This window comes from Perca flavescens, chromosome 4 (assembly GCF_004354835.1).
Source record: "Perca flavescens isolate YP-PL-M2 chromosome 4, PFLA_1.0, whole genome shotgun sequence".
Lineage (NCBI taxonomy): Eukaryota > Metazoa > Chordata > Actinopteri > Perciformes > Percidae > Perca > Perca flavescens.
In genome coordinates this window covers 14,225,774-14,250,573 of record NC_041334.1, presented here as the reverse complement: position 1 = coordinate 14,250,573, position 24,800 = coordinate 14,225,774, and the positions used below count along the sequence as shown (strand labels likewise).

At 43.2% G+C, this 24,800-nt stretch overlaps 1 protein-coding gene across 1 annotated transcript in view; it reads right to left on the bottom strand.

Moving 5' to 3' along the window:
* Positions 1-1,454: 1,454 nt before the first annotated feature.
* igsf21a (immunoglobin superfamily, member 21a) overlaps positions 1,455-24,800 on the bottom strand; it is a 230,468-nt gene continuing 207,122 nt past the window's right edge. The window contains exons 6-10 of the mRNA XM_028577081.1: positions 24,001-24,484; positions 17,944-18,029; positions 9,418-9,610; positions 6,196-6,234; positions 1,455-1,678 (exon numbers count right to left, since the gene is read on the bottom strand). Coding sequence (XP_028432882.1) covers positions 1,602-1,678; positions 6,196-6,234; positions 9,418-9,610; positions 17,944-18,029; positions 24,001-24,484 — 879 coding nt within the window. The 3' untranslated portion in view covers positions 1,455-1,601. The remainder of the gene's footprint in view (positions 1,679-6,195; positions 6,235-9,417; positions 9,611-17,943; positions 18,030-24,000; positions 24,485-24,800) is intronic.

Sequence of the window (24,800 nt, the reverse complement as noted above, 5' to 3'; positions counted from 1 at the left end):
CAGAGAGTACAAACTGGAAAGGGTTAACAACAATGTCAGAATCTCCTTTAAAAGTCATGTTGGGCCTTCTGTTGTGTTTTGACTAGAATTATTTTACAACAAGGTGCCCATGCCTTTGAGAGGGGAATATGCTTCAGAAACCAATTATGAATTGTGCTGTATCTAATGTACTTTTTTTTGTGGACTTGATTGGTTAAATAAATGAATATAAAAAAGTTAAAAATAAATAAACACATGTCATGTTGGGGTTGGTACAATCAGAAATTTACGAAAAAAAGCAGTTTTTGGAGCTTGGATGTAATTGAGCAGGCATAAAAGTCTCTAAGAGTCTCTGTCTCCAGGCAGACTGTCCTTCAAATTTAAAGTAAAGTCAAGGCTTGTAAGTTTTATCATCTCTCCATTTTAATACAGGTGAAATGAAACAAATGCAACAACCCTGTTTACACACGCTGCCTCAAGTGAGCACCTCCCTGGAATGGCAGCTAAAACGATCCTACTAGTACTGTAGATGTCTGGGTAAGAGTTACGTATTGTACACAATGCAGGTCACTTAAGATAGTATGTCACAAGTGAATAACTGGATTACAGGCCAGTGACAATGAGTTGAAGTGCCGTCAATTGCAACACACCAAAAAGGAGAAATAATCTTCAAACGTCACATGCACCACAACCCCAAAACAGCAGACATATGTTAGATTTTTTTTTTTTTTAACTCTGTCCTTGGAGACCTGCCATAGAGATATAAAAAGCCCAAATGAGAAACAAAAAGGCTGTTAATGTTTCTGTCCTTTCAGCCAAGAATTGTCACTGAGAACAGTGTTGAATGAAGTACAAACAAAGGTGGGGAAGTGTAAGCTCCAACTGTATCAGCAACCATCCCTCACCATAACCCATATAACCTCTTTAATTATTTTCAATATTTACACTGATGTACACAAAATACACTCAAAAAGGAGATTTTTTTTTTCTTCTAGTTTCTCAATGCGTTTAAATCCTCTTGTACATTCCGCCAATCAGAAAAAAAGCAATACTTTTATATCAATAAAAAAAAGAATGTTCTCTTGAAGCATCTGTGTTTGTTCCTCCGTGGTTTATCAGCGTGTTCCTAATCAGGTGCATCCCAGGACATGTAACAGATTGGAGTGGTTCATATGGTAGCACATCCTAAGCCAGTTCCACTTTTCGACTTTCAGTCAACACCAATGACATTTTGACTTAACGAAATAAAATCCAAATGCTTCTTTTCTTTTTCCATTTCAAATCAACAGATTTTATTGATCAACAGGCAGACGTGGGACAAGAAACAAAAAAGGTTTAACTGGGCAGGGCTATATAGGGAGGTGGTTATCGTCATGTTCATCACGTTGTTCTTTTGATATCATTATCTTGGTTAATATTTTATTACAAAACACAGTGGAGCGCCATCCTGTGATGGCACTGTTTCCTGATCGACTGACGCATGGAGGGCCTGTTGATGACTGGAAAAGGCTTGCAGGGTTTGTGGAAAATGTGTGTGTGTGTGTGTGTTTCTGTGTGCATGTGTGGAAGTTTGTCTAAGAAGGGCAAGTGTGTGTGTGTGTGTGTGTCTTGCATGAGAGGTTTCACGTCAGTTCCACTGTCACTGTGAGGACAAGTGCCATCCACGTTAGTCCGAGCACGTCCACGCGGGAGGCTCCATCTACAAACACCAAAGAAACAGTCAATACAACGCTCAGTCTTCTACTCATCAATCAGAAAAGTCATATTTCTTAAACAGTGTTTTAATACATTAAAGCTATAGTGCGTAGTTTCTGTCGCCACCATGAGGAATTCTAAGCGTTCGGTGATCACGCACCACCCCCACCCCTCCTCCACGCAGATGCTAGTAGCATTAACCCGTCAAATCAATAAGCACATGGAGGATTAAAAAAAAATGATGGACTCTTCGGAAGAGGTTATTATGTTGTAATTTTTATGTCCTCTTCGTTTCCAAAGCTGAAAGCGAAAGTTGCCGGACTACACCATTTTGTAAACATAGCCAAACTGAGAAAGACAGAGAGTTGTGTGGAGCTGATAGTCTTGATTAGCTTTGTATCAACTCATTTGGCAGTGGCTTGAAAGTAACCGACGTTCATTAATATAAAATAGTTGCGCACTATAGCTTTAATTCTCAATTTTTATGGTTCCTAAAGCCTGTTCAAATGCAATGAGTGTTATTGAAGTAACCTGGAATTTGCTTACATTTGCTTACTCCTGAATAAGCTGTATGGTATTACATTGGGCAGATAATACATATTTGATACATATTAATACATTTGAAAGTTATTTTTAAAACCACTGAAGTACTCTGTGCTATTCTATACTTACAAAACATTAATCAAATCAAAACAATCAAATAAAAAAGTGTATGACATAAATAGACAACCTTGAGTGGCCCTCGTACTAAAAATCTACAGCAGCTTTCAATGTGAAACTTGTCACCGTCACTTGAAGTCACATTTGTTTCTTGGACTAGAGTTGTAGTGACTTTATGACAGTGAAACTCTGAGAGGTCAATTATACTAACCTGTCTTTGTATACAGTACATTCATTATTGGAAAATCTTCTCCATGTGGTTCTTTGAAGTACACACTAATGATATATGGTCAAGTCAATTTTATTTATGTAGCCCAATATCACACACAGCCTCAAGGGACTTTCAAACTGTACAGCATACAACACCATCTATGCTCCCTTCATTCCAATAAGGGAAAAAGGCTGAGTATAGGGCTACCATCCCAAAATAATCCCACATGGCATTTGTTGCAGTTTAGACTAACACAAAGATACTTTTTCTTTCCCCATATTTAAAGAATCCTCAAAATGGAGCTGTTAGAAGTGGAATCCCTATTTTTTTTCTCTTCTGTTTTACGCTTTGGACTTGTAGTTCTAAGGCCCACAGCAGGGATACTAGATTATAGAGGATAGATCAGCAGCTCCATCAGCAGCTTTTTGCTGTTATTGTTTTCTGTAGCTCCCTCATGGGCACGCTACATAGAGGACAGTGGAACCGGAGCTGCTGTGGGAGGAAAGTTGTGTCTGACTGTGGGTGTGGTTTTCCTAACATTTACCAACAGTTTGTTCAGATTGTGCCAACATTGTGGCTTAACCAACAATCACAATCACAATGTGAGCCTGACCACATCGGGGTGTGGCTAGACTAACCTCAGACAATATTTCATCATCCAGACTCACGAGACATGAGCTTTAACCCGCCCCCTGACTTTTGATGACAGACATTTTGTATCCTGCAGCAAGTTACGCTATGGATAAATAAAAGTGTGCGCAATTACGGAAGGCTTGTGTAATGTGGGTGCAACAAGAGTGGTGTTGTCATTACTTAGAATTACTCATGAGGGCGAAAGAAACTATGCACTATAGCTTTAATTATTATTTATTTATTCATTTAATTAGTTATGGCCCTGTAATGACTCCATACATCAGGTCTCGTGAGTCTGGAGGATAAAATATTATCTACTTAGAAATGTTGATTGCATCATAAACAACTGAATCCTATGTTTGTCAGGATTGTTTAAATTGAACTATCACAGTGATGACTCCCTAATAAGTAAAGCCCAACAGAAGGTTATAATCTGACATTTCATACCTGGCATATTCCACTCAAATCATACAACATGAGACAATAACAACTGGATCTTCTCAATAAGTACTTCATCTCATTCTGTAATGGGCTCATCCAACCATAAGATCATCATCTGAGGTCCCCTTCCAATCCACAATCATAGATGCAAGTCGCCCAGCCATCTGTTTGCCTTCAGTTTTTGGCTCAGAACTCAGTGCATTTTCTGCCAACCTGAATCTGAACTGGGATTGATTTCAGAGGCAACGTGCTCTTTTTAATAAAGGATTACTCTACCTCAGTTGTGCTGGCAAATGCCAGCTGAAAAACACAACACTTTCTTTTTGCATATGACTACATGAATTAGAGTCAAGTTTGCTGCTTTTACGAACCTACTTGATATTTCTGACTGCAGCTACAACACATCTGTTTACACTCCTACCAGTCTGGTTCCTGTCTCTGATCTGACCTCCCTTCTAAAAGAGGATCTGAATTAGAATTTTGCACGGCGCTATGGAAAATGACAGATGTAGCATGCCTGCCAAAAAAATTAAAATGCAGATTACTTGGTCATGGCTTTTATGTTATTGTTATTTTTGAGTCAATGAATGCAAAGTTCATCAGCTGAGGCTTTGTTGGGTGTAATGAATTTCTCTTTATGATTGTAGAACCGCCTCTCAGCCGATATGATGCATTGGCTTGAATGACGGGACAACCCCAAACTGTTGATACTTCCACCAGCCCAGGCTGACAGGTACAGTTCTAGGCGGCAGAAAACATGGCAGATTTTTGTCCTCAATTTCACACGTCTTGAATTCAATTCATTGCCATACAGTGTGGCTTGACAAGTTGTCGGGAAGAGTGGGATTCTGACAAAGATGAATGAATATAAACCCTCGTGGGAAGCATAGTTTTCTCGTCGGCTGATTGATTGACTGCGGTGGTCCTTCGCACTCGCGCCAGGCGAGGAGTTGCATATTCAGCCATTAAGCAATCAGACACTTGTGTGGTGACCTCTTGGGGCCATGTTGTACACCAATTTGACTTGCATGCAAGGCATGTCTGCGCGTCCATGCTGACCTGATTCTGTCCTTGCTGTGACACACCTGCTCCGGCACTTACCATAGCATTTGCATATACAGATTTGCATCCCTACAATACGACTGGCAGAGACGGGGGAAAGATGGCAAAAAAGAGAGAGAGAGAGAGAGAGAGAGAGAGAGAGGAGGAAAACAAAGAGCAAAAGGAAGAGAGACAGGGAGATTGAGTAGGGGAGAGGATGAGAGACACATGATGTCATCTCGTGTGACTATACCGGTTCGGCTTAAAGACAGCCCCTCTTGCCATCTGCTTTGGGAAGCTGTTCACACTCTACGCTGGGGCAAACATGGGCGTCACACAAATACACAAGGGACTATACACTATGAAATCATCGTTTTTCAGTTCATCAACGACAGCTCAAAAACTATTACAGTACAGGTGTTTTATTGATTCTTGCTTCATGGCACAGAAGTTACAATTTACATTAACTTCACATCCCTGATGTATTTTACAGAATAACAGTCAGGTTTATTTCACTAATCACTAATAAATACATACCTATGTGGACTGACTATTTTATCCCATTTATCAAGTCTTGTTTATACAAACTAATCTACATGATCTGTTAAAGAGTATATTCCTGTATCTTAACTATTGTTATTATTAGTATTAGACATTACACACATACAGTCTTGGTGATTCCAATATTTGGCCCTTTAGCCAGAATTTGATCTTTTTTTTACACTACAGAATAAACTGCACTGACCATAAGGCCTGTGTGCCTGCATCAAAATCTAAGATTGTGATCTATGCTGAAGAGGAAAAGCAGGAAATATAAGTATGATTGAAGGGAGAGATAAATTAAGTGAGGGAAAGAGAGGAAATAAGGGTGGTGAAAAAGGGGAAAAAGCAAGCAGAAATGGATGAAACGGGAAGAGACGTTGGCACTGGGAGACAGAAAGTGAGTATGAAAAGTCAGAGAGGAGGAGAGGAGAGACAAGCAGAGAGATGGAAGTAGAAAGAGGGAGGAAGTGGCAGAAAAAAAAGGGAGAGATGGAAAGGTTGTTGTCACAGCCCTGCAGCTTCTCCTGACAATCCCTCATCTTTACATATGATAATCTCAGGAGCCGCAAATGAGCCACTACCGCACATATGAAACACCAATAATCTCACACTCAACCAAACGTGGTTAGTCATTGGAAGAGGCTTGCTGCCTGCTGCTACTGAACATCGCCGAACATTAATCCTGACTGAATCACTCTCGAGCAGTCTATCTGAGAAAATGCATTCAGGACAGAATGAGAAACATCCACCTGTCAATACTTTGAATGCTGAAACCACAGTCTCCCAAAGAATTTGCTTCTCCGATCAATGCCCCTTTTATGCACATTTTCTGAGTAAAAAAAAAAAGACTGCAGTGTCACATTTTGTTCTCATATTACATACAGCGTCTATATTACATACAGAAATATGACGATCGAGCAATAAAGCAGGGATCATGAGATGTATAATGAAACACACTGAAAGGTATCAATTCCTGTGGCTGAAATACTTACTGTTCTGATTCTGTGTGTTTTTCATCATGCTTGGATTTTCTGTTAGAAAGAAAGAAGAAAAGATCAAAAAATGTAGCTGAGAGACCGAGTTACTCAGTGAATGAAGGGGGGAATTAATCAGAGGATAAAGAGCATGAGAGGGAGAAAGACAGAGAAAAAGAAGACAAAAAATAGTCATCTCTGACAGAGGTTGTAGCTTTCTAATGAAGCTGAACTCTAAAGTTCCTGAAACACATTTTAAATGGCACGTCCCCAGTGAGGAACACAGGGCCTGCTAATGGAAGTGGGAACACAGAGTGCTGCACCAGAACGACGACGACACTTTTAGCAGCAGTGAGACCAGGCAACTACAGCTGTGGCCAGACAGTCTGGGAAAGAGGTTTAGAGAAATTGACTCCACCTTTAATAAGCAGCTCCAATGTCTACCCTGCCCAGTACACTCTGACAGTATATTTTCAAAGTTTTCGGAGGGATAAAGTAATTGCAAAGGAAGAAGCGGGAGGGCTTGCAGAGTATTAGCAACACGCCTAAATTCCACTTTGTGAGCTATTTTTTGACCTCACATACTATGGGCAGGTGGAAGCTACATATAATACAGCACACTAGTGTGAAACTCTTCCGGTCTTACTGCAACCACATTAACATAGCAGCTCCTCTGAGAAGCACAGGGAAATTAGTGTGTGCACTCTGCATATGCACGCTGGTGTTTGCTTGCCCCTGCAAATTTGCATAAGCACACATATCTGTGTTTCTGCTTGTGTGTGCAATTTGGTTGTCTGCCCGTGTGTGTGTGTGTTTGTGCGTGTGTCACTGCCCGGCTCCCCAGTGCTGACTCACTTCACAGTAATCTCAGAGGGTATTATCACTGAGGGTGGCTAAAGATGTACATCATCAAGACGTGAGTGCTGCCTGTTGTCAGTGGAGAGTCTCTATACCACGCCGTCATTATTCTCTATTATTCCTGAAGATTTATACTGAACACTTTGCCAAGCGAGCAGAGCCCCCAAATACTTCTATCTCTTGGTCCCCGGCAGAGAGAGAAGTGTCTCATATCAAGGCCACGGGGGGGCGGTGCCAAGGTCACTTAATCACCATTTACTTCCCCTAAGCGTGAGTAGAAGCAATCTACAAGGAGCAGACAGACAGATGGGCCATACTAGGCACGTAGCCGATGACACCTGAGGGTGCATCAGGGTGTTAAATAGACATTAATGCTCTTCCTAGCAAAACGCCTCCCAAGGTAACGCCTCCCTAAAGTGGCACTTTCCCTTTAAAGTGGGTTCTTATTAGGTCCGCCCAGTAATTTGTACATTTGTGACGTACTTTAAACCCTGTTCACAGGAGTGTTTCGGGCGGAGGATTAAAAAAAAACAAAAAAAAAAACATAATGGATACAATGTTCTTTGTTTCAGGCTCGATGAAGTACGAAAATGCTGTCGACCTGATTTACGTTAATAGGGCACTTCAGGGCTGAAGTGAATGCGTGTGCGTGCAACACACATTTCTAATAAAACTATTTCTCCTGTTTCTCTTACATGTCTTGTCTTCAGTAATAGTACACGTTTCAAAAGTCCTTTTCAGCCATGGAATGTGTAACATTGCTGCTGTTATATATATATATATATATATATATATATATATATATATATATATATATATATATATATATATATATATATATCATCTGGGCTTTCAAATATAGGTCTCTGTTACGTAAATGTTCTGTAACTACTCTTATCCAACATAACATCCATTATGGAAAGAGCTGCAATGGTTGCACGACATTTAGCATCTGGTATGCTGAAGGGATTAGTACCACTGCTGAGGGACAATGGGGGAAAATAATTACATCAAGGAAGTATTCACAGTTCTCTTAGGGCCTGCATCAATGATGGATTTTAAAACTTATTTTGTAGTTGAAGCTTTAATTAATGATAATGCTGTCCTGGCTCCTAAAAGGTGGAATGATCTCCCTATTGACATCAGGATGGCCAAAAGCCTACGCATCTTCCGCCGCAGGTTAAAAACACATCTCTTCTGACTGCACCTTGGATGACAAAAAAATAAATAAAACAATTACAGTTTTACTTTCATATGGCTCTTTTTAGTTTGGGTTATTTAAAGCTAACGTACTTGCACTTACTACTTGCTGTCCAGAGTTTGTACCTTTGCTTTGGATAAAAGTGTCAGCTAAATGACACGTAAACACACCCAAATAAACTTCAATATCATAATTCAATAGATAGAATTAAGAAATCTGATGCCTAATCATTTATTCAAATAATGTCTGCATATTTAAAACGGTGTGTGCTGTAGCCTTTCTGTAAATGTGAAGTCTTTTAAATCAGACTGAAGTCATGTGTGATTGACATTGAGACTTTTGCCAAAAAGTGTTGTGGGCTTATTCAAACATTGGGACCAACATGTCAAATTGCCATCATATTTACGTCTGGAAATGGGTAAAGAAGCCAACACCCGTTTAGCTATAGCAGAACTTATTTGAATAAAACTCCCGTATGTCGATAGAGCTTTCTGATGAGGCTCAGAAAGGCAGATCCCAGTTCTTCCAAGAGTGTCCAGAGTAAACAGATCCAGAGGAGCAAGACACACAGACATAATAGAGCCTGTAAACAATCCAGCTCACATCAACACCAGTAAATGGACTACTTCCAGGTTCCGATGAACATGTTACTTTGGTGTAGCCAAACAATGTGCTTTTCTGACACTGTCAGAAGAAATGGTGCTTTGATTTAATCATGGTGTTTAAGTGATAGCTGTTCAAGACATGCCATTGATGGAATACTGACTAAATCCCTTGCTGGAGAATAGTTATCGTCTCTAAGTGCAGCCTTAAAAATAATGTGTTGTTGCGCCAATTAGGAATACAATCTCTTATTAATCACACACTTAGCTGCATTAATGATTCATACCTAAAAGCGGTCACATAAATCTCATAAGTATTTTTCAAAGATACTGTAGATACATGAAATGAGTTTTGTAGAATTATGTAATTTTCTGTGACATTCAACTGTGTAATTGTATTCTAAGTGTTCTAGATAATTCTTGTGCACCCAAGTTGTACAGTAACCGAAAGAAAAAATGTTTCATATTCATTGTCTTCTAAATAATTAATCAAACTTAAATGTGATTTCAATTTCACTGCTAGTGTAGTAGCCACTCCAGAATGGGGCCAGGGCGTGTTGCCGAATTGAGCATACATACCAAAGACTATGAGGCGAGTGTGCGTATCCGTGGAGCCCAAAGGATTCTGGGCCGTGCAGCGATACATGGAGCCGTTGAGCTCGGCTGGCACTCTCTCCAGAATCAGCTCCTTCCCATCTCGCTCGGCGCTGCCATCCAGCAGGCGGCCGCCTACTCGGGTCCAGGTGAACAGGGGCTCGGGGAACACCTCATTCTATCGACACCCAGCACCCACATAGGATGGAGAGAAAAAAAAGGAAGAGAAAAGAGAGGAAAAAAGAGATAGAGGGAAAGAGATGGAAGGGGGGTGAAAGGGTGGTGCAGAGAAAGTCTGTGAGGCTCAGCCAAAAGATTAAGAGCAAAGGATACATGAATAATACAAGCTCCAATTTTCCCCTAATGCAACGGCAAGTTAACAACATGCATTAATAATCAACACTTCACTTTATAACAGCTTTTTTCTCCTCACATTTTTTAACCCTTCAGAGAACCACCTCCTTATTTCCAATTTAAAAATATAACACTCAGTGAAGCATTATTTCATTCATATCGGTGGGTTAACATGTCCATAGATGATAAGAAGACACAGTAAGAGCTCCTGTACCATTCCACCTCGGATGTATTAGGTTTTGCTTTTTTGTCTTCCTTCTCACACCAATGGACTATCATTCTACACTGAACAAGTATAGATCACTATTTCTAGTTATTTTGGAGAAGGAAAAATGATGGTATTTTTTCATCATTCATTCAAGTGTAACTCTGCTTTAAAAAAAACTCTTTTAAAAATTGCCAAGAGGGGACCTCCATAGCCTGTAATCGAACTTGCTGTAGTGAGCAATTAAGGGACATAAATGGGTACAGACTTTTTTTTGTTGTCTTTTGAAAAATGGATAGTTCAGCTATATTGTTTTTAACATTTAAACATCTCCCTGTGACAAAAATAATCATTTTGCTGGTATTATAGGTTATTTCTTTTTGGATTGAAAGAGTGTAAATAATAAGTAGGGCTACCTTTATACTGTGGATTACATCTAATATTTTTGCCCTTAACTTAATTTCTTGAGTCAGGAGAAAAATGTGTCACGGTGTGCTTTGAATCATGTTTGGACTAGAGTTGTAGTTGTTTGAGGATCTTAAGGGCATTCATTATTGTCATGTAGAGTAAATGTGTGGGCATTCTTTTTGTAATGTGCATCAACAAACACATTGCATTTCTATACCAGTATCTTTAAGATTCAAGTAGATTTTAAAACTGATTAAAATGTTTCAGTCCCAAATAATCTCCCTTGACCAGTCTCCACAAGCACAGGATTCCAAAGGTCTAGTATTATGGTACTGTATCTATTAGTCTGATGTTAAATGTGTTAAGAGTGATTCATTTAAATGAATCACTGACCATTTATCCTCATTGTTTTGTTTCTTTTTCTCTTTATATTTTCAAATACTAGATAGAGTGAAGCTTAAAACTAGTAAATTACTAAAAGATATTTAAAAAATCGGTTTCAAGAAGACAGTGTGTAGCTTGTTAAATAGCTCCACCGTAGCCAGAAAGCCTGCCTGGGGCTGAAAGCCATTAACACTATGGAGCAGTGGGAACAAACAATGACTGTTAGTGATTCTTTTTAAAATATCAGCTCCAGCCTGCAAGGGCAGTGCGGAGTATGAACTTTTAACACTCACACACTTGCAATCTTGGATAAAATTTAAATCAATTCACCAGAGGGTTTAAGGCATGATTTTAGCATTACTCAAAGCATGACCAACAGTGGCCTCCAAAATGTCCCTTGCCTGCTCACCGGCCCACTGTTGGTGAATGTGTAGTCTCTCTTTGCCAGAGCTTCCTCCACAGCGCTGTGGAGGAAACTCTGGCTAGTCCACACAGCATTCCGGGATGGAAGAAAAACGTGCTTTGCTTTATTGGCATGTCTTTAAACCAATCACAATAGTCGCGGGCGGCGCTAAGTGTCAGACGGAGACATGGTGCCCCTGCAAAATAGCCTCGGGAAGGAACTTGTTTTGGTGGAACATGAGTACGTTCAAAAGTTGTTTTAGTCGTGCAACAGAAAACTCAGATTGGACAGATAGTCTAGCTAGCTGTCTGAATTTACCCTGCAGAGATATGAGGAGCAGTTGACCATAGTCCTCATAAATCCAGCGGAGTTTAGAATTCCAACACAAAGAAAGCGGAAGGTGACAGATTTCCAGCCGAAAAGGACATACAGCGGAATTTCCGCACTTTTTGAGTCAATATCCCTCTCCATTGACTCAAAAAGTGCACATTTTAGAAATCCTACCCTGAAGCAAGAGATGCTGGTGGATTTGGTTGGCATGCACCCAAGTTCAAATGATATTCTTACTTGCCCAAACAAACACTTTAGAGTTCAGATAAACTGCTCTAATCATGCTTGTTGGAAAAGTGCCATTGACAGCTTAAAGTGACCTACTGAAATAGTTGTGAATTGTCTGACCTTTCAAAATAAATGTTAATGAAACTGTTCTATTTCGTATAGGCTTCGCCCTCTAAGAGCTGTCGCTATTGAGTTAACCCCTTCGTGCATGCGCAGTTGTGAATATTTATACCCTACGTGTGCAGATACTGTATACTGGCGCGACCAGAGATCTGCTCCCTATTTTTCTTCAGCGACAAGCAGTTTGAAGACTTCGAAGAACAGCGGCGTCCGCCGTGTAGTGACCACAGACCGGCTATATCCTGCCGCCGGCCCTCCACCCAAGCTGCGAGGTGTGTTTCGACCCCATTCGCCGGGCTAGCACCCTGCCGGCTCGCCGGCAGTTCTGCGGCTGCTTACTGCCGGAGGAACTGAAGCGTCAGATAATGGCAACCCAAGCGGACAGTCGGGTAAGTTAAGGATACCACCAGCAGCAACACCCAGACAGCCGGGGAGGGAATCTCTTTGGCGGGCACGAGTCCACTGACTCAATCCCCCGAAGACGGATCCCGTTGGGAGGACTGGAGCTCGTAACGGCGGAGGATTAGGGAATCCAGCCACAGCGACTGTCTCCATTCCAGGAGGGGAGCATCATCTGCGGCTTTCTGCTGTTTTTCTCCTTTGGAGCGGGCGGGCTCTCTGCCCACCGCTAGGTTTTTGTTCTCAATCTTTTTTCGGCTGACGGAAGCCCACACCGCCATCTCCCCGAAACCGAGTCCACGCTCGCTCCACTGTCAGCGTGTACCCGTGTACCGCCTAGGTGGCTGCGGCGCTGAACAATACCGCTTTGCTAGCATGACCGCTAGCTCTGCTGTCTCCGCCATGGCCGCTAAGCTTTGACTGTTTCCCGCTGGGGCAGCCACGAGCTGTTGGTAGTGGAAGGGATGCGGTAACACACCTCCTAGAGAATGGCGCTTCGGCCACAACGGCGGCACCAAGATGTCGGCGCCACGCGGTCTGCGGTCTGCGCGTCTCCAAGCCCCGTCTCAAAGCCCCGGCTCCAGCTCTGTCTACCAGCGGCGCGGCCATGAGGCCCGGCGGGCAGCACCCACGTGGTCCAATCCACTTGCCGTTCCGCAAACGGCAGCGGCAGTGACAGCGATGGGGCGTCAGGAACGCGTGTCTCACTCCAGCTAGAGTTGGAAACATAACAGCGTTTTTAAGAGCCACACAGTTTTAAAAAAAAGCAGTTTTTCCCTTTCAGTCAGTCCGCCTTTGTTCACCTCACACACAAAGACAGGCTCGCCGCCACGCCCATGTGCAGTTTGCGGAGCCAGCCACACTTTGTCAGAATTAACAGGCTCACACACTCACTCAGAGTGTGTGTTTATAGCCTACTCAGGTTTTTTCTCCACATCCCAGCTGATTACGCAGAATGGTGAGAGTACTGAGTGAACGGCTTGTGAGAATCGAGCTACCGTTTTCACAGCAGCAGGAGGGCACGATACTTACTGCCAGGAGCTGACACACAGACACCCGTGCCCGGACTCGCTTCTCACAGCACGGGAAAGGCTCAGCGCTCTCTGTTGCTATGGCAACAGACAATACACAGATGTGCGTGCGCCCCCTCTGAGACGTTGTGCTGTGTGTGGAGAAGCATACAAACAGCTATACGCTTCAATTCGCTAGCCCTCCCCCGGATCTTACCGCCGTGGTAAAAACTAACATGCTATCTCGAGTTCAGATAACGGCCTTGCACATGAGGTGCCGTAGGTGGAGCCTGGTCACTCCTTCACTGTGTAAACAGCAGGAGCGAGCACCCATTCAGAACATGCGGTGCTTCACAGTCACTTCTCACCTCCAGCCGTCTGAGCGGGATGGGGAGATGTCTGAGTCGATGACTGTCCCGCCATACATCCCCAGCATAGCGGCATACTCTCTTTTGCAACAAGCAGCACACAGACACGTGCGCACCCGCTCTCAGAATGCAGCGCGGCCTGGAAAAGCTTGACAGATGGATGTCAAAGCTGATCACAAAGGGCTACATGCTCCAGTTTGCCACCCCCCCACCTCGCTTCACTGGTATGTTGGAGACAACTATGTCATCTCAGGTGGAGATAGCTACTCTGATGTCAGAGCTAGAGGAGCCGCTGGCAAAGGATACCATTTTCACGTGTTCCTCCAGGGGAGGAGAACGCCGGCTTCTACTCCCGCTATTTTCTCACACCGAAAAAGACGGGCGGAATTAGTCCCCCGCACATTCTCCAAATGCATAGAGATGGCGGTTCAGTCGTTACGCAGGAAAGGCGATCTGGGCGATCTGATCATTATGGCTCCCTCCCAGGAGAAGGCTGCACTCCACACTATGGAAGTCATGCAGCACCTGCAGACACTGGGCTTATAAACTGGCAGAAGAGCTCACTTGTCCCCGCACAGACAATAGTTTATCTGGGCACGGACATAGACTCAACCATCATGAGAGCCAAACCGTCAGCGCCAAGGCTGGACGCATTGAGCTCTCTGCTGTCACGCATCACGCCTCACACAACAGTGTCAGCACTCCTCCTTCCCTACGGTCGGACCTGGCATATTGGGGAAACTCCCGGACCCTGTCATCCGGGGTTCCCCTAGGCAGAGTGACGTCACACAGACGCGTCCCTCACCAGCTGGGGAGGCATGTGCGGATCACAGGGGGTGGGAGGGAGATGGCCAGTTTCTCCCCTCCCCCACATAAACTGCCTGGAGCTGTCCACGGTGCTGAAAGTGTTAAAGTATTTCACCCAAGTGGTGGCAGGGAGACATGAAGTCGTACGAATAGACAACATCACAGCAGCGGCATACATAAACCGTCAGGTAGGCGTGTGCTCGGCTGTTAGAGATAGCCAGGAGCCTCCTACTGTGGGCCCACAGACACCTTTTCCCACCAACCTTGGCCCAGAGCCCTCCTATATGCTTTCCCCCCGGTCCCTATGATCCCTCGCTTCCTGGCTCGCATCCAGGAGGAGAACCTGTCGGTCATTCTGGTGGCACCGGAGCGCACAAGCACATCCTGGTTCCAGACTCTGGTTCAACTGTCCCTGTGCCACGGCAGTTGCCAAGGGGACACACTGTCACAGCTGAACGGTGCGATATCCCACCCTCCGGTAATAAGACAGCAGCAGCGGTAGCGCTCGGAGAGATTAGGCTTGCCCCAGGGCGCGAGAGCCCCCTCCACTACGGCGTGTTACACAGGGCTGTGGTCCGCTTTCCAGCACTGGTATATGGAAAAAGGTGCAGAATCCACATCGTGCCCTCTGCTCCTCGTGTTAACTTATCCTCAAACATTGCTGGATAATGACTTGGCTCCATCTACAGTCAAAGCCTACGCGGCGGCCATTTCATCCTGCCACGAGAGCTATGGAGAGAGGTCGGTTTTTGCGCACCCCCTGGTTAAGCATTCTTTGAAGGGGGTTAGATGACAGAAACCCCGTTGTGTGCTCTCTCACACCCCAATGGGACTTAGCCCTGGTGCTCCGAGCTCTGGGGAAACCTCCTTTCGAGCCTCTGGCACAAGCCTGTCTTAGGATGTTGTCACTGAAAACAGCGCTTCTCCTCGCCTTGATGTCGGCTAAGAGGGTGAGCGATTTATGCGTGCTGTTGGTTTGACCGTCCTGCCTCTCCATTAAGGGGGATGGGAACGTGGCCACTTTACAGCCAAACCCTTTTTTTACACCGAAAGTTTTAACTAGCTCCTTTAGGTCAAGGATGTTCTCCCGCGAGGGTTTTGTCCCCCCACCTCTTAACAACGGCGCGGAGGAGGCTTCTCACCGACTCTGCCCAGTACGCGCGTTATCACAATATGTTTTACGCATGGCAGACATCAGACAAACACAGCAGCTGTTTGTTCACTACAGTGAGCTCTCCCAAGGTGTGGCTCTTTCAAAGCAGTCGCTGTCCCACTGGCTGTGCGAGGCTATCACCCAAGCCTATAGCACAGAGGGAACGGAACCCCCTCAGGACATCCGGGCACACTCTTCGGGAGCACTATCAGCGTCCGTGCCCTTTTTAGGAGCATGGCGGTGGCTGACATCTGCGCAGCGGACTCCTTGGCATCCCCATGCCCGTTCATCCGCTTTTATCTGCGCAATATGTCCGAGTTCTCCATGACTCCCTCGGTCCTATCCACAATTGACGGCAATGAAGCGCTGTTGATGTGTTTTCCTGCTGTCCCCATCCCTCATGCACTTGAGTGGCTGTGAGGAATGCGAGTGTTCTGCAGTTATTAATCATGATCATTGTAGAGCACTTCCACAATCATGACATGGGCCTTACAATCAGTATTAGGACAATGCATAATCAATCATTTATCAAAATAATATATTATTTGATATATTAAACTTGTTCAGTGTGAATAGGAATGGCAAATTAGTCTATGTTCTGCTTGTGGACCTTGTGTCGCAGGTGGCATTGACTACATCAGCTTCGTCCTTGACCCAATAGCGACAGCTCTTAGAGGGCGAAGCCTATAAGAAGTAGAACAATAGTTACGTATTGTAACTCCAGATTCTATGAGTATACTGTAGGTGTAGCCCTCTAAGATTCAGGTCACCTGCTTCACCGAAGAAAAATGCTGATGTTGGGAGCAGATCTCTGGTTGCGCAGCAGTAATATACAGTATCTGTGGACGTAAGAGAGCCCCGTGCAGGGCACAAGGGCGCGAAAAAAATCTTCAAGACTGTGCATGCGCGAAGGGATTAACCCAATAGCGATAGCTCTTAGAGGGCTATGCCTATACTCCTATACTACTTATTCAAGGTCTGTGTTTAAATCATGACATAGGTTAAATCGGTGAGTAGATTGAGCCAGGCTCTTGGGAAAAAGTCACATTATGATAAAAAACACAAAACACTTAATGTGAAACCTTCCCGTCACATAACCCTACGAGCATAGAGTCCAAATGAAAAAAACGTCTGTGCACTGTGCTCCTGAAACCATCAATGTCCTACTTTATCTCATACATAAAGCAATATGAAAGGAAGACAAAGTAAAAAATAAAAAACACGCTGTAGGATGATCATCCATAATATATTCCTAAAACAATAAACCAGAGGGAAAACTGGCATGTAATTTTATCAGAAAGGTGGGAGGCAAAATTATCAAGTCTTGACACACAATCTTATCTACTTATGAAACCCTAAAGCCTAGTTCCAGAAGGATAAGGGAAATTTGCTTTCTGATCAGACTGCATGCGTCTGATGCCTATGCTGCCGAAGGGCCTCACTGGCTGTATGCCACAGTCAAGCCTGTTTATAATAACCAATCTTAACACTGCTCAAAGAAGAACTTTAAAAGAATCCAGAAGTCCTTGGTCAGACACAAACATGTGTACAAATCTGTCTACATTCAATAGCTTGGTGTACTTAACCAAAGACAATACAGAACATTAATTTTGCATGGAAATGTCTCAGAAGAGTGAAATAATATCACACAACAAATCTGACTTATGATTCCTAGAGATTCCTGAAGCAGTGGTTGAGAAGTAACAAAGGCAATTTGTGCTGTGGGCCATTAGCAGGTCCTATATCAGGATTAGCCCTATCCTCTTCACCTGGCTGACTACAGCTGCCTGGCTTCAATGTGTCATTTCTGTCAAAGAGATCAGGACCGTCCACAGGCCATTCACACTGGGGACATGATTCTTTGGCAGGGGATGACAGTGACACAAAACAATCTCTTTGTTGGAACCTTTAGCTCTTTCTTTGGGATTATAGAGCAGGAAGTCTGAAAGCAGCAAAAAATGACACCGACTAACATAGCATTGGCTAAGACTGATAGACATGGACATCGGATAGCCCTATTCATTCATGAACAAATGTATCTCTTTTAGTTTATTCGTCTTAGCTAATATTTTAGTTGCCTAATGCTTTAATAAGTATACTTATGAAACAACTTGACATTTTTTTTATGTTTACCATTTGTATAGCTTGTATACTATTGTGAATCAAAATTTTGACATTTGTATTTTGTATGAATACTTGAAAAGACTGAGGCAAAATATGTCCATGTCCAACAGCCACTTTAACCAATTTAACAGGCATAACTTGCACATATACAGTACACAAGTGTCAATTTGACCATTCATTTTTTTAAAGCCCCATGCACTTACCCCAGGCGATCCTACCTGGAATCCTTGCACAGTGATGCGCACCGTGTCCCCTACCTTTGCTCTAGTGGGGGTCATAGAGAGTTTAGGACCCTTAGGAGCAGCTGAAAAAAGAAGAAAGACAGAGACAGAGGTCAGCGTACTGAGCATGGGGAGAAAACCCTGCCGGACACCTGTTTTGTCACAGAGGGAGCGAGACAAATACAATTTCCTGTCAATTAAGGTCACGGGGCGGGAGGCGAGGGACCTGCAGGTTCTTTCATCCGAAGGACTGTGCTGGATTTATTCCCCCTTGGAGAGAAAAGGAACTAAATTGGGCAGCTACTCATTACTAGAGGAGAATGGGAGTTCACCGGGTGGAGTGTGGAGGCAGTGAGATAAGGGACACTCAGAGAGCTAATTCCCTTGTCTTGGTATGGACAGCAGCCCCCAGATGGCTTTCATTTGGACCATCTAAAACAATGGAGCGCAAGGCAGATTCTAATATTCTGAGATTGTGAGGGGCCAGTGATTGTCCTGTGTATGTAGTGTCAAGATAAAATTAGTGATTTGCATAATGTTATAAAAAGCTAAGTCATTTCATTACAGCTAAACTGCACAGTTTACTGCACCAGGCCCGTATAAGCAGGTTCTGCACGATTTGAGATGATTAACAATGGCGCTAAAGATAACTGCTCCACACGCTGTGCAGTTCCATATGTTAAACAAATGAACTGGGCAGCACATGGAATGAGACTCAAAAGCTAAGGGCATCCTATCAGTAACGCCTGTACAAGTCCACCCCAGGAGTTCTTCAATTAATTTGATTTAAACTCCATATAAATCACACTGGGTGTTTGTTTTCCATTGATGAGTTAAACTAAAGGAAACATAAATAAACAGACAAATGACCTAAGTATTTGGCTATTAATCTGGCAACAAAGTGTCCACTGTGGCTAATGAAGCATGGCCTTTTCTTAGGCAGCCATTGACTACAAGCCTGCAGCAGACTAATGGATTAGGAGTTACGCTGTCATATATGTAAATAGTATTGAGCTTGTGGCTTTGCCCATGTAGTGAATAGGGATCCTTTTATAAAACAGAAGCAAATGCATTTGAATTGCATGAAATGAAAATAGCAGATATTCAAATTGTGGAAAGATTTCAGCACCCATAGACAAGTTGTTATTCTGCATAAACTGGTCGATTTGTCCAGAAAATCAGTCCAAACTGGTGCAAAGTCTAAGAAGAAATCTTGGAATCAGTAGCTTTTTTTTCTTTTTGTTTTTTTAGATTAAAAGGAAAACATCTACGTATTTATACTGGCAACCCAACCAAAGACATCATGTAAGCAGTTTGACATGGCTAGGTGTTCCATCTCACGCTGAAGATGGATAGCATTTTACAGGCTAGTTTTGGCCTGGCAGTGTGAAGCACTATCTTTCCACCGCCCACATACTAACGGAAGGGTATTTTTAAATACGGGTGTTATGGCTGGCGTCGCATAGAGCTTGCAAGGCATATGGCCGGAGAAGATGATGGCTGATTTCTGGGATTTGCTCCAACAGTGACAGTTGGCATCCTACGTCACCACCTTTGATGAGGGCAGCACGCAGTGTGATGGACATAAAACAGCCTCTCTCTGAGGGTGGGGGCCTCACAGGGAAAATGAGCCACTGTCACCTAAGACCGAACTTCTTCAGTTTGCAAGAAGGAACAGTTATCACTTCAGGATGGGTCAGAGAATAAACATACCCTCTAGAAAAACATGCATCAGGTGCGCTTTAATAGCAAGCCAAGACATCAACAGGTCTGCCCAGCTGCACAACAGACGTAAACAGTTAGGGAACCTGTCGCATTAGCTGGGTGACTGCTTTTGTTAAAAAAAGAGACGCTGGAGAGGCATGCAACCAAATTTAAAAGGGCTGACTGACTGCTGAATCGCTCTATTGTGACAAATCCAACACTATGTAATGTCTTTCAAGGATAGACTAGCTGACCCAAAGCAGGGAGATGAGAAAGATTGATGAATGTGGAACTGAGCTGCAGGTGAAGACAAACACAAATAACATACTAGGCACACATAATAAATCAATATTTGCATGGGCAAACAGAAAAAGACACACACACACACACGCACGCACATGCACGCACACACAAACACACACACACACACAGACATTTACATACAAATAACCATACACATTGTATATGCATACACACTCAATCCCTCAAAATACACACACAGACACACACAAAGATCACAGACACCTTCCTGAAACTGAGCATCTGCTCTTTGATTATCACGGCTGGCAAAGCAATGACTGGGAGATGTGAGGAAGCCTGCATCCCATCTCATTGCTGCACAGTGTACGAAATGAGAATTCCACCACTTGTCTAATCATGTTGAATAATAAACACCTTAGCTCATCTAAATCCAAAGCAGAGAACCTATTTTTAATTATTAAGATGCACTGTGTTCATGAATACAATCCAGGCGTGCAGAATGAGCCAGTCGCGTGATCTTATAGAGGTGTAGCACTTTTTCAGACTCCCAAGGCCCAGCGCCAGTTTTAGGTCAATTTGTATGGCGAGCACGCAGCCACTCATGAATATTCATGAAGTGCAATACAACATTGGTCGATTGTCAGACTGTCCTTCCATCTCATGTGGCAGTTTTAAATCACTGAAATATTTATTACTTATGGGCACTGCAAATACCTCCTTTTCATTTCCTGACCAAACACACCTGAGAGAACCAAGAGAGTGTGTATATATATATACACTAAGACAGATACTTAGTGCAATTATCCAGTTATGGCTGCATAATGAATAGGGGTATGTAAGTGATGGGAATCATTTTGGTGAGCTGTTTTACACAGTCACATTCAATCTGAGTTAAAAACAAGGTGCCAAACAGTGAGCCAAATCAAATTTCCATTGTAGACAACCTGCGACCTGAATTTCAACCCTCTTACCTTTTTATATTACCTTTTATTTTCCATTCCATGATGGATCAAGCCCAAAGCAGGTATGTGAATGCTTTGAATTTCAAGTATGCTCCAATTAAAATCAACAAACGCACATTTTCTGTCCTCTTTTCTGTAGGTGGTGGGAAAAAAAATAAGTCTGGCGATGCTTCTTCCATCTCTTTAAAAGAACAAAGGTAATGATAAATTAATGCCTTCAAACACAGCAGAGAGAAAGGCTTGTCAAAATATTAGCACCTTTGACATTTAGCAAGAGTTTCACAGGGCCCATTCCCCTCAGGGTGTGTCATCTGTTTTATCATCAACATGTGAGAGAGGCAAAGAGATCTTTACTGCAATACTTGCCTGGGGAAGACAGCTTGTGTCATTATACTTTCAACTGATGCCGCAGTCTCCATCTTGCATGTAATCGTCTACCATATTTCAATCCACTTGGGATATATCAGTGACAGTTATTACACTTTAAAAGACAAATTTCTGGTATGAGATATTCCCATTTGAAAAAAAGTGACAATACCAATTGCAACAATCGGTGTTTAAATAAGGGCCAAACTGCTTTTTTAGACACCAGATCCTCTACTCTGTTGAAAAAGATTAAGTGGTCTAAAGGATAAGGCTGGCAATATTTTAGGTTTTACCTATATATATATATATATATATATATATATATATATATATATATATATACATTGATCATACTAACAAGTATGCAAGATCACGTGAGAATCGCGGGATCACAAGATCACACAAAAATCTATTTTGTCAGGCTTCAAGTAATGTGTTTGTGTCCGAGACACCATGGCCCGGCCAATCAGCATCTTGTGAGGTGCTACTGGCGTGGTTTAAGTGTGTGACATCACGGAGAGGCGATGGCGGCTCCTAAAGATGTCAGCATAGCATAGATGCTACAATAGCATCAGTCATATCATAGTCTTGCATTGCCAGACCTTCCTCCACAGCGCTGCGGAGGAGGGTCTGGCTAGTCCACACAGCATTCCAGGATGGTTTATTGGCATTTCTTTAAACCAATCACAATCATCACTGAGCGCCGAGCGGAGCCACGGTGCATCTGCAAAATAGCCTCGTAAAACTATTATTACACTGGAAGGATATAAGGAACACTCACGGACAAAGTCGTACTTCTTGGAATAATACGGCTACTGTAGGCGTTAAAACACTTTCGGAATGGGATGGGCTAAAAAGTAATATTCAGTTGGTTGTCATATACAATTTCACCGCTAGATGGGAGAAATTCTTACAAATTGTAGCTTTAAATATTTATGTCTTCAGTAGGAACCAAAGGGCTTTGGGCTGAGTGTCACAGGCAGAGTTGGGGTTTGATCTTTTCATGGCATCTGTTGAGTACAAAAACATATCATGCCAGCCTAGTCCTTTAAGCTGTTCTCCACTAGATTCCTATCTAAAATACACACTCCTCTTGTCAGTCTGAGCTGAAAACCGATTGATCCAAAAGGTACAACAGAAAGGAGTGTCCATTTGTCACTAATTGAGACCCTGTAGATTCACCCTATTTACCCAGATATGTATATGGATTCTGGCAGGAAATGTTCTTGGCACACAAAAAGAGAACTAAAATGAACCCAAAATCTAAAACTTATTTTTTTTTTCCTCTCAAGCAACAAAATTTGAGTGCATAATTAAAAGAAAGCTGGACAAATGGATACTTCAACCTGCTGCAAAAACATTATTCAATCGTCCAGATTCATATCCAAGGAGTGTCATACAATGCGTTTTATTAATTTCCAAAACATCTAGCAGCTACTTGGGACAAACAAGGTGAGCAAGCTTTACTGTGTAGTATTGACTTCAACTCAATCACTCAAATGTACTGATTATGTTTCGGAATATGTATCACAGATCTTCCTTTATAAGAATGGAACACATTTATGGCTAGAGAAAGCAGTGATGTTTCAAATCTCTAAATGCCATTTCTAAAATTTATTTAAGAGTTTCCACTTCTGGGTAATAATATCAGTTTCTATACATTCACTCAGAGTTACCACAGCTGCTCACCAGCATAGTAAAAGGGATACATTTAATTACATGGAAGGTGGTGATGTGAGATAAAATACTGACATAATGCAGCAAGCAAATATGTGCCAGCCACAGTCTCCTCATTCAGATTCTCTTTCTGCCTTCAACCATTGCGAGCATCTCACGGAAGATAATGTCTCAGTTTATCATGTCAGGATTGTGTGGCTTGTCTCCAGGAGAACCAAGGCCAACGTATTGCCTTTGAAGTGTTAATTTGACGCGCTGGAAGCCATCTTTGTTTTTAGATTACAAATAAAGAGAGTGTGTGTGTGTGTCTCGAATCACACGCTATTCAAACTTAATGCTAAGTTTTCTCTTAAAGTATGAGTCCTGTTTCGAGAATGCAGGGTCTGCATCACTATGTCTTCTGCTTTCATAGTTTGCAGAACAAACAAATCTTCCCACAGCTTTTCCTTTCCTTTCTCCTTCGCTGCTCTCCTCGAAATAAAGTGATGAAATTTAGAGGCTAACAAAAAGTAAAATGTGAGACCGAAGAGCTTAAGGGAGGTGCTCATTGAAGTTCGAAGAAGGGCGGCATCTCGGAGATCGCCTTTCCAATGATACAACATTGGTCAGCGTGTCTAAATTTTCATTTGACTTCTCTAATTCAGGTCGACTTTTTCAATAACAGTACTGAGTTAACTCAATATAGCAACAGACAGCTCAATGAATTGCTCTGTCAGTCACTTGGAGTTTTGCATTCACCGCTAAACTCGCAATCTGCTCAGCTGTAACGCAATTAAGCGGCTTCAAATGAAAATCAGTGTTGTTTGGAGTACATTTGCAAGGGACACATAAGGGGGCCCAGTCGGTTTCCAAGTACGGAAAGGGGATACAAGGAGACAGCCGGAGATTAAAAGTGAGAAGAAATGAGAAAAGTGTGTGTGTGTGTGTGTGTGTGTGTGTGTGTGTGTGTGTGTGTGTGTGTGTGTGTGTGTGTGTGTGTGTGTGTGAGAGAGTGGAGTGGGAGGAGGAATAGAGGACAGATGAGAAAAAGGTGGTGGGGGGAATGAGAATGCAAAAACAATAAGATTGTCTGCATCCTACTCACCTAGAGTGACCTCTGTCTGCATGGGCATGGACAGTGCTGGGTGCTTGACTTCGCAACTGAACAGGGCATCGTTATCCAGCTGAGGGTTGAGGGTCCAGGTGAGTCGGGCCTGCACCACCACAGAGCCGTCACTCTGTGGGATGTTAGTGTGGCTGAAGTAGTAGAGAGGGTCTGTGCTGTGCACCCAGCGGGGGAATTCCCGGCTCACCACTGTCTCTGGGATGACCTCTGTGGCAGGGCTGGGTTCGTTAGCCTGCTGGCCTTGAGTGTGGAGACGCTGGGTGCTCTCTGTGTACGGACGGGGCGGCGGCACCCGCCCTTCGGGGTCCAGAAGGGAGAGGGAACGCTGCAGTTTAGTGTCATCCAGGTCCCTGCTGATGAGCGGCCTGGCTCCTCTTACCCCCGCTGAGCCGCCACCCTGCTCGCTGGAGGTTTGAGTGTAGGAGATCACCTCTATCAGCTCACCATCACGCTTGAAATACACCTAAGACAGGGCAAGGAGTATGGAAATTGAGTGAGAAGGAGACAGAGAGGAGAAAAAAAAGAGAGGGGACAAGAGATATCAAGACATATTATATTTTCTACTGAAATCTAGTAGAAAAGAACAAAGAATGCACAGCATTGTTATGATAACGTTGATATTGATAAAGTGTGAGTAACCCTAAACCTAACCCTTTTACATCCAGCAGGCACAGAGACAAATTTGTATTCATTTGAGGTCCCGTTTCTGGCCAACTGGTGAATGTAAGTCCAATATTCACTCTTCTTTTAGCTCTGTTTTAGTCTCCATCAACTTCTGA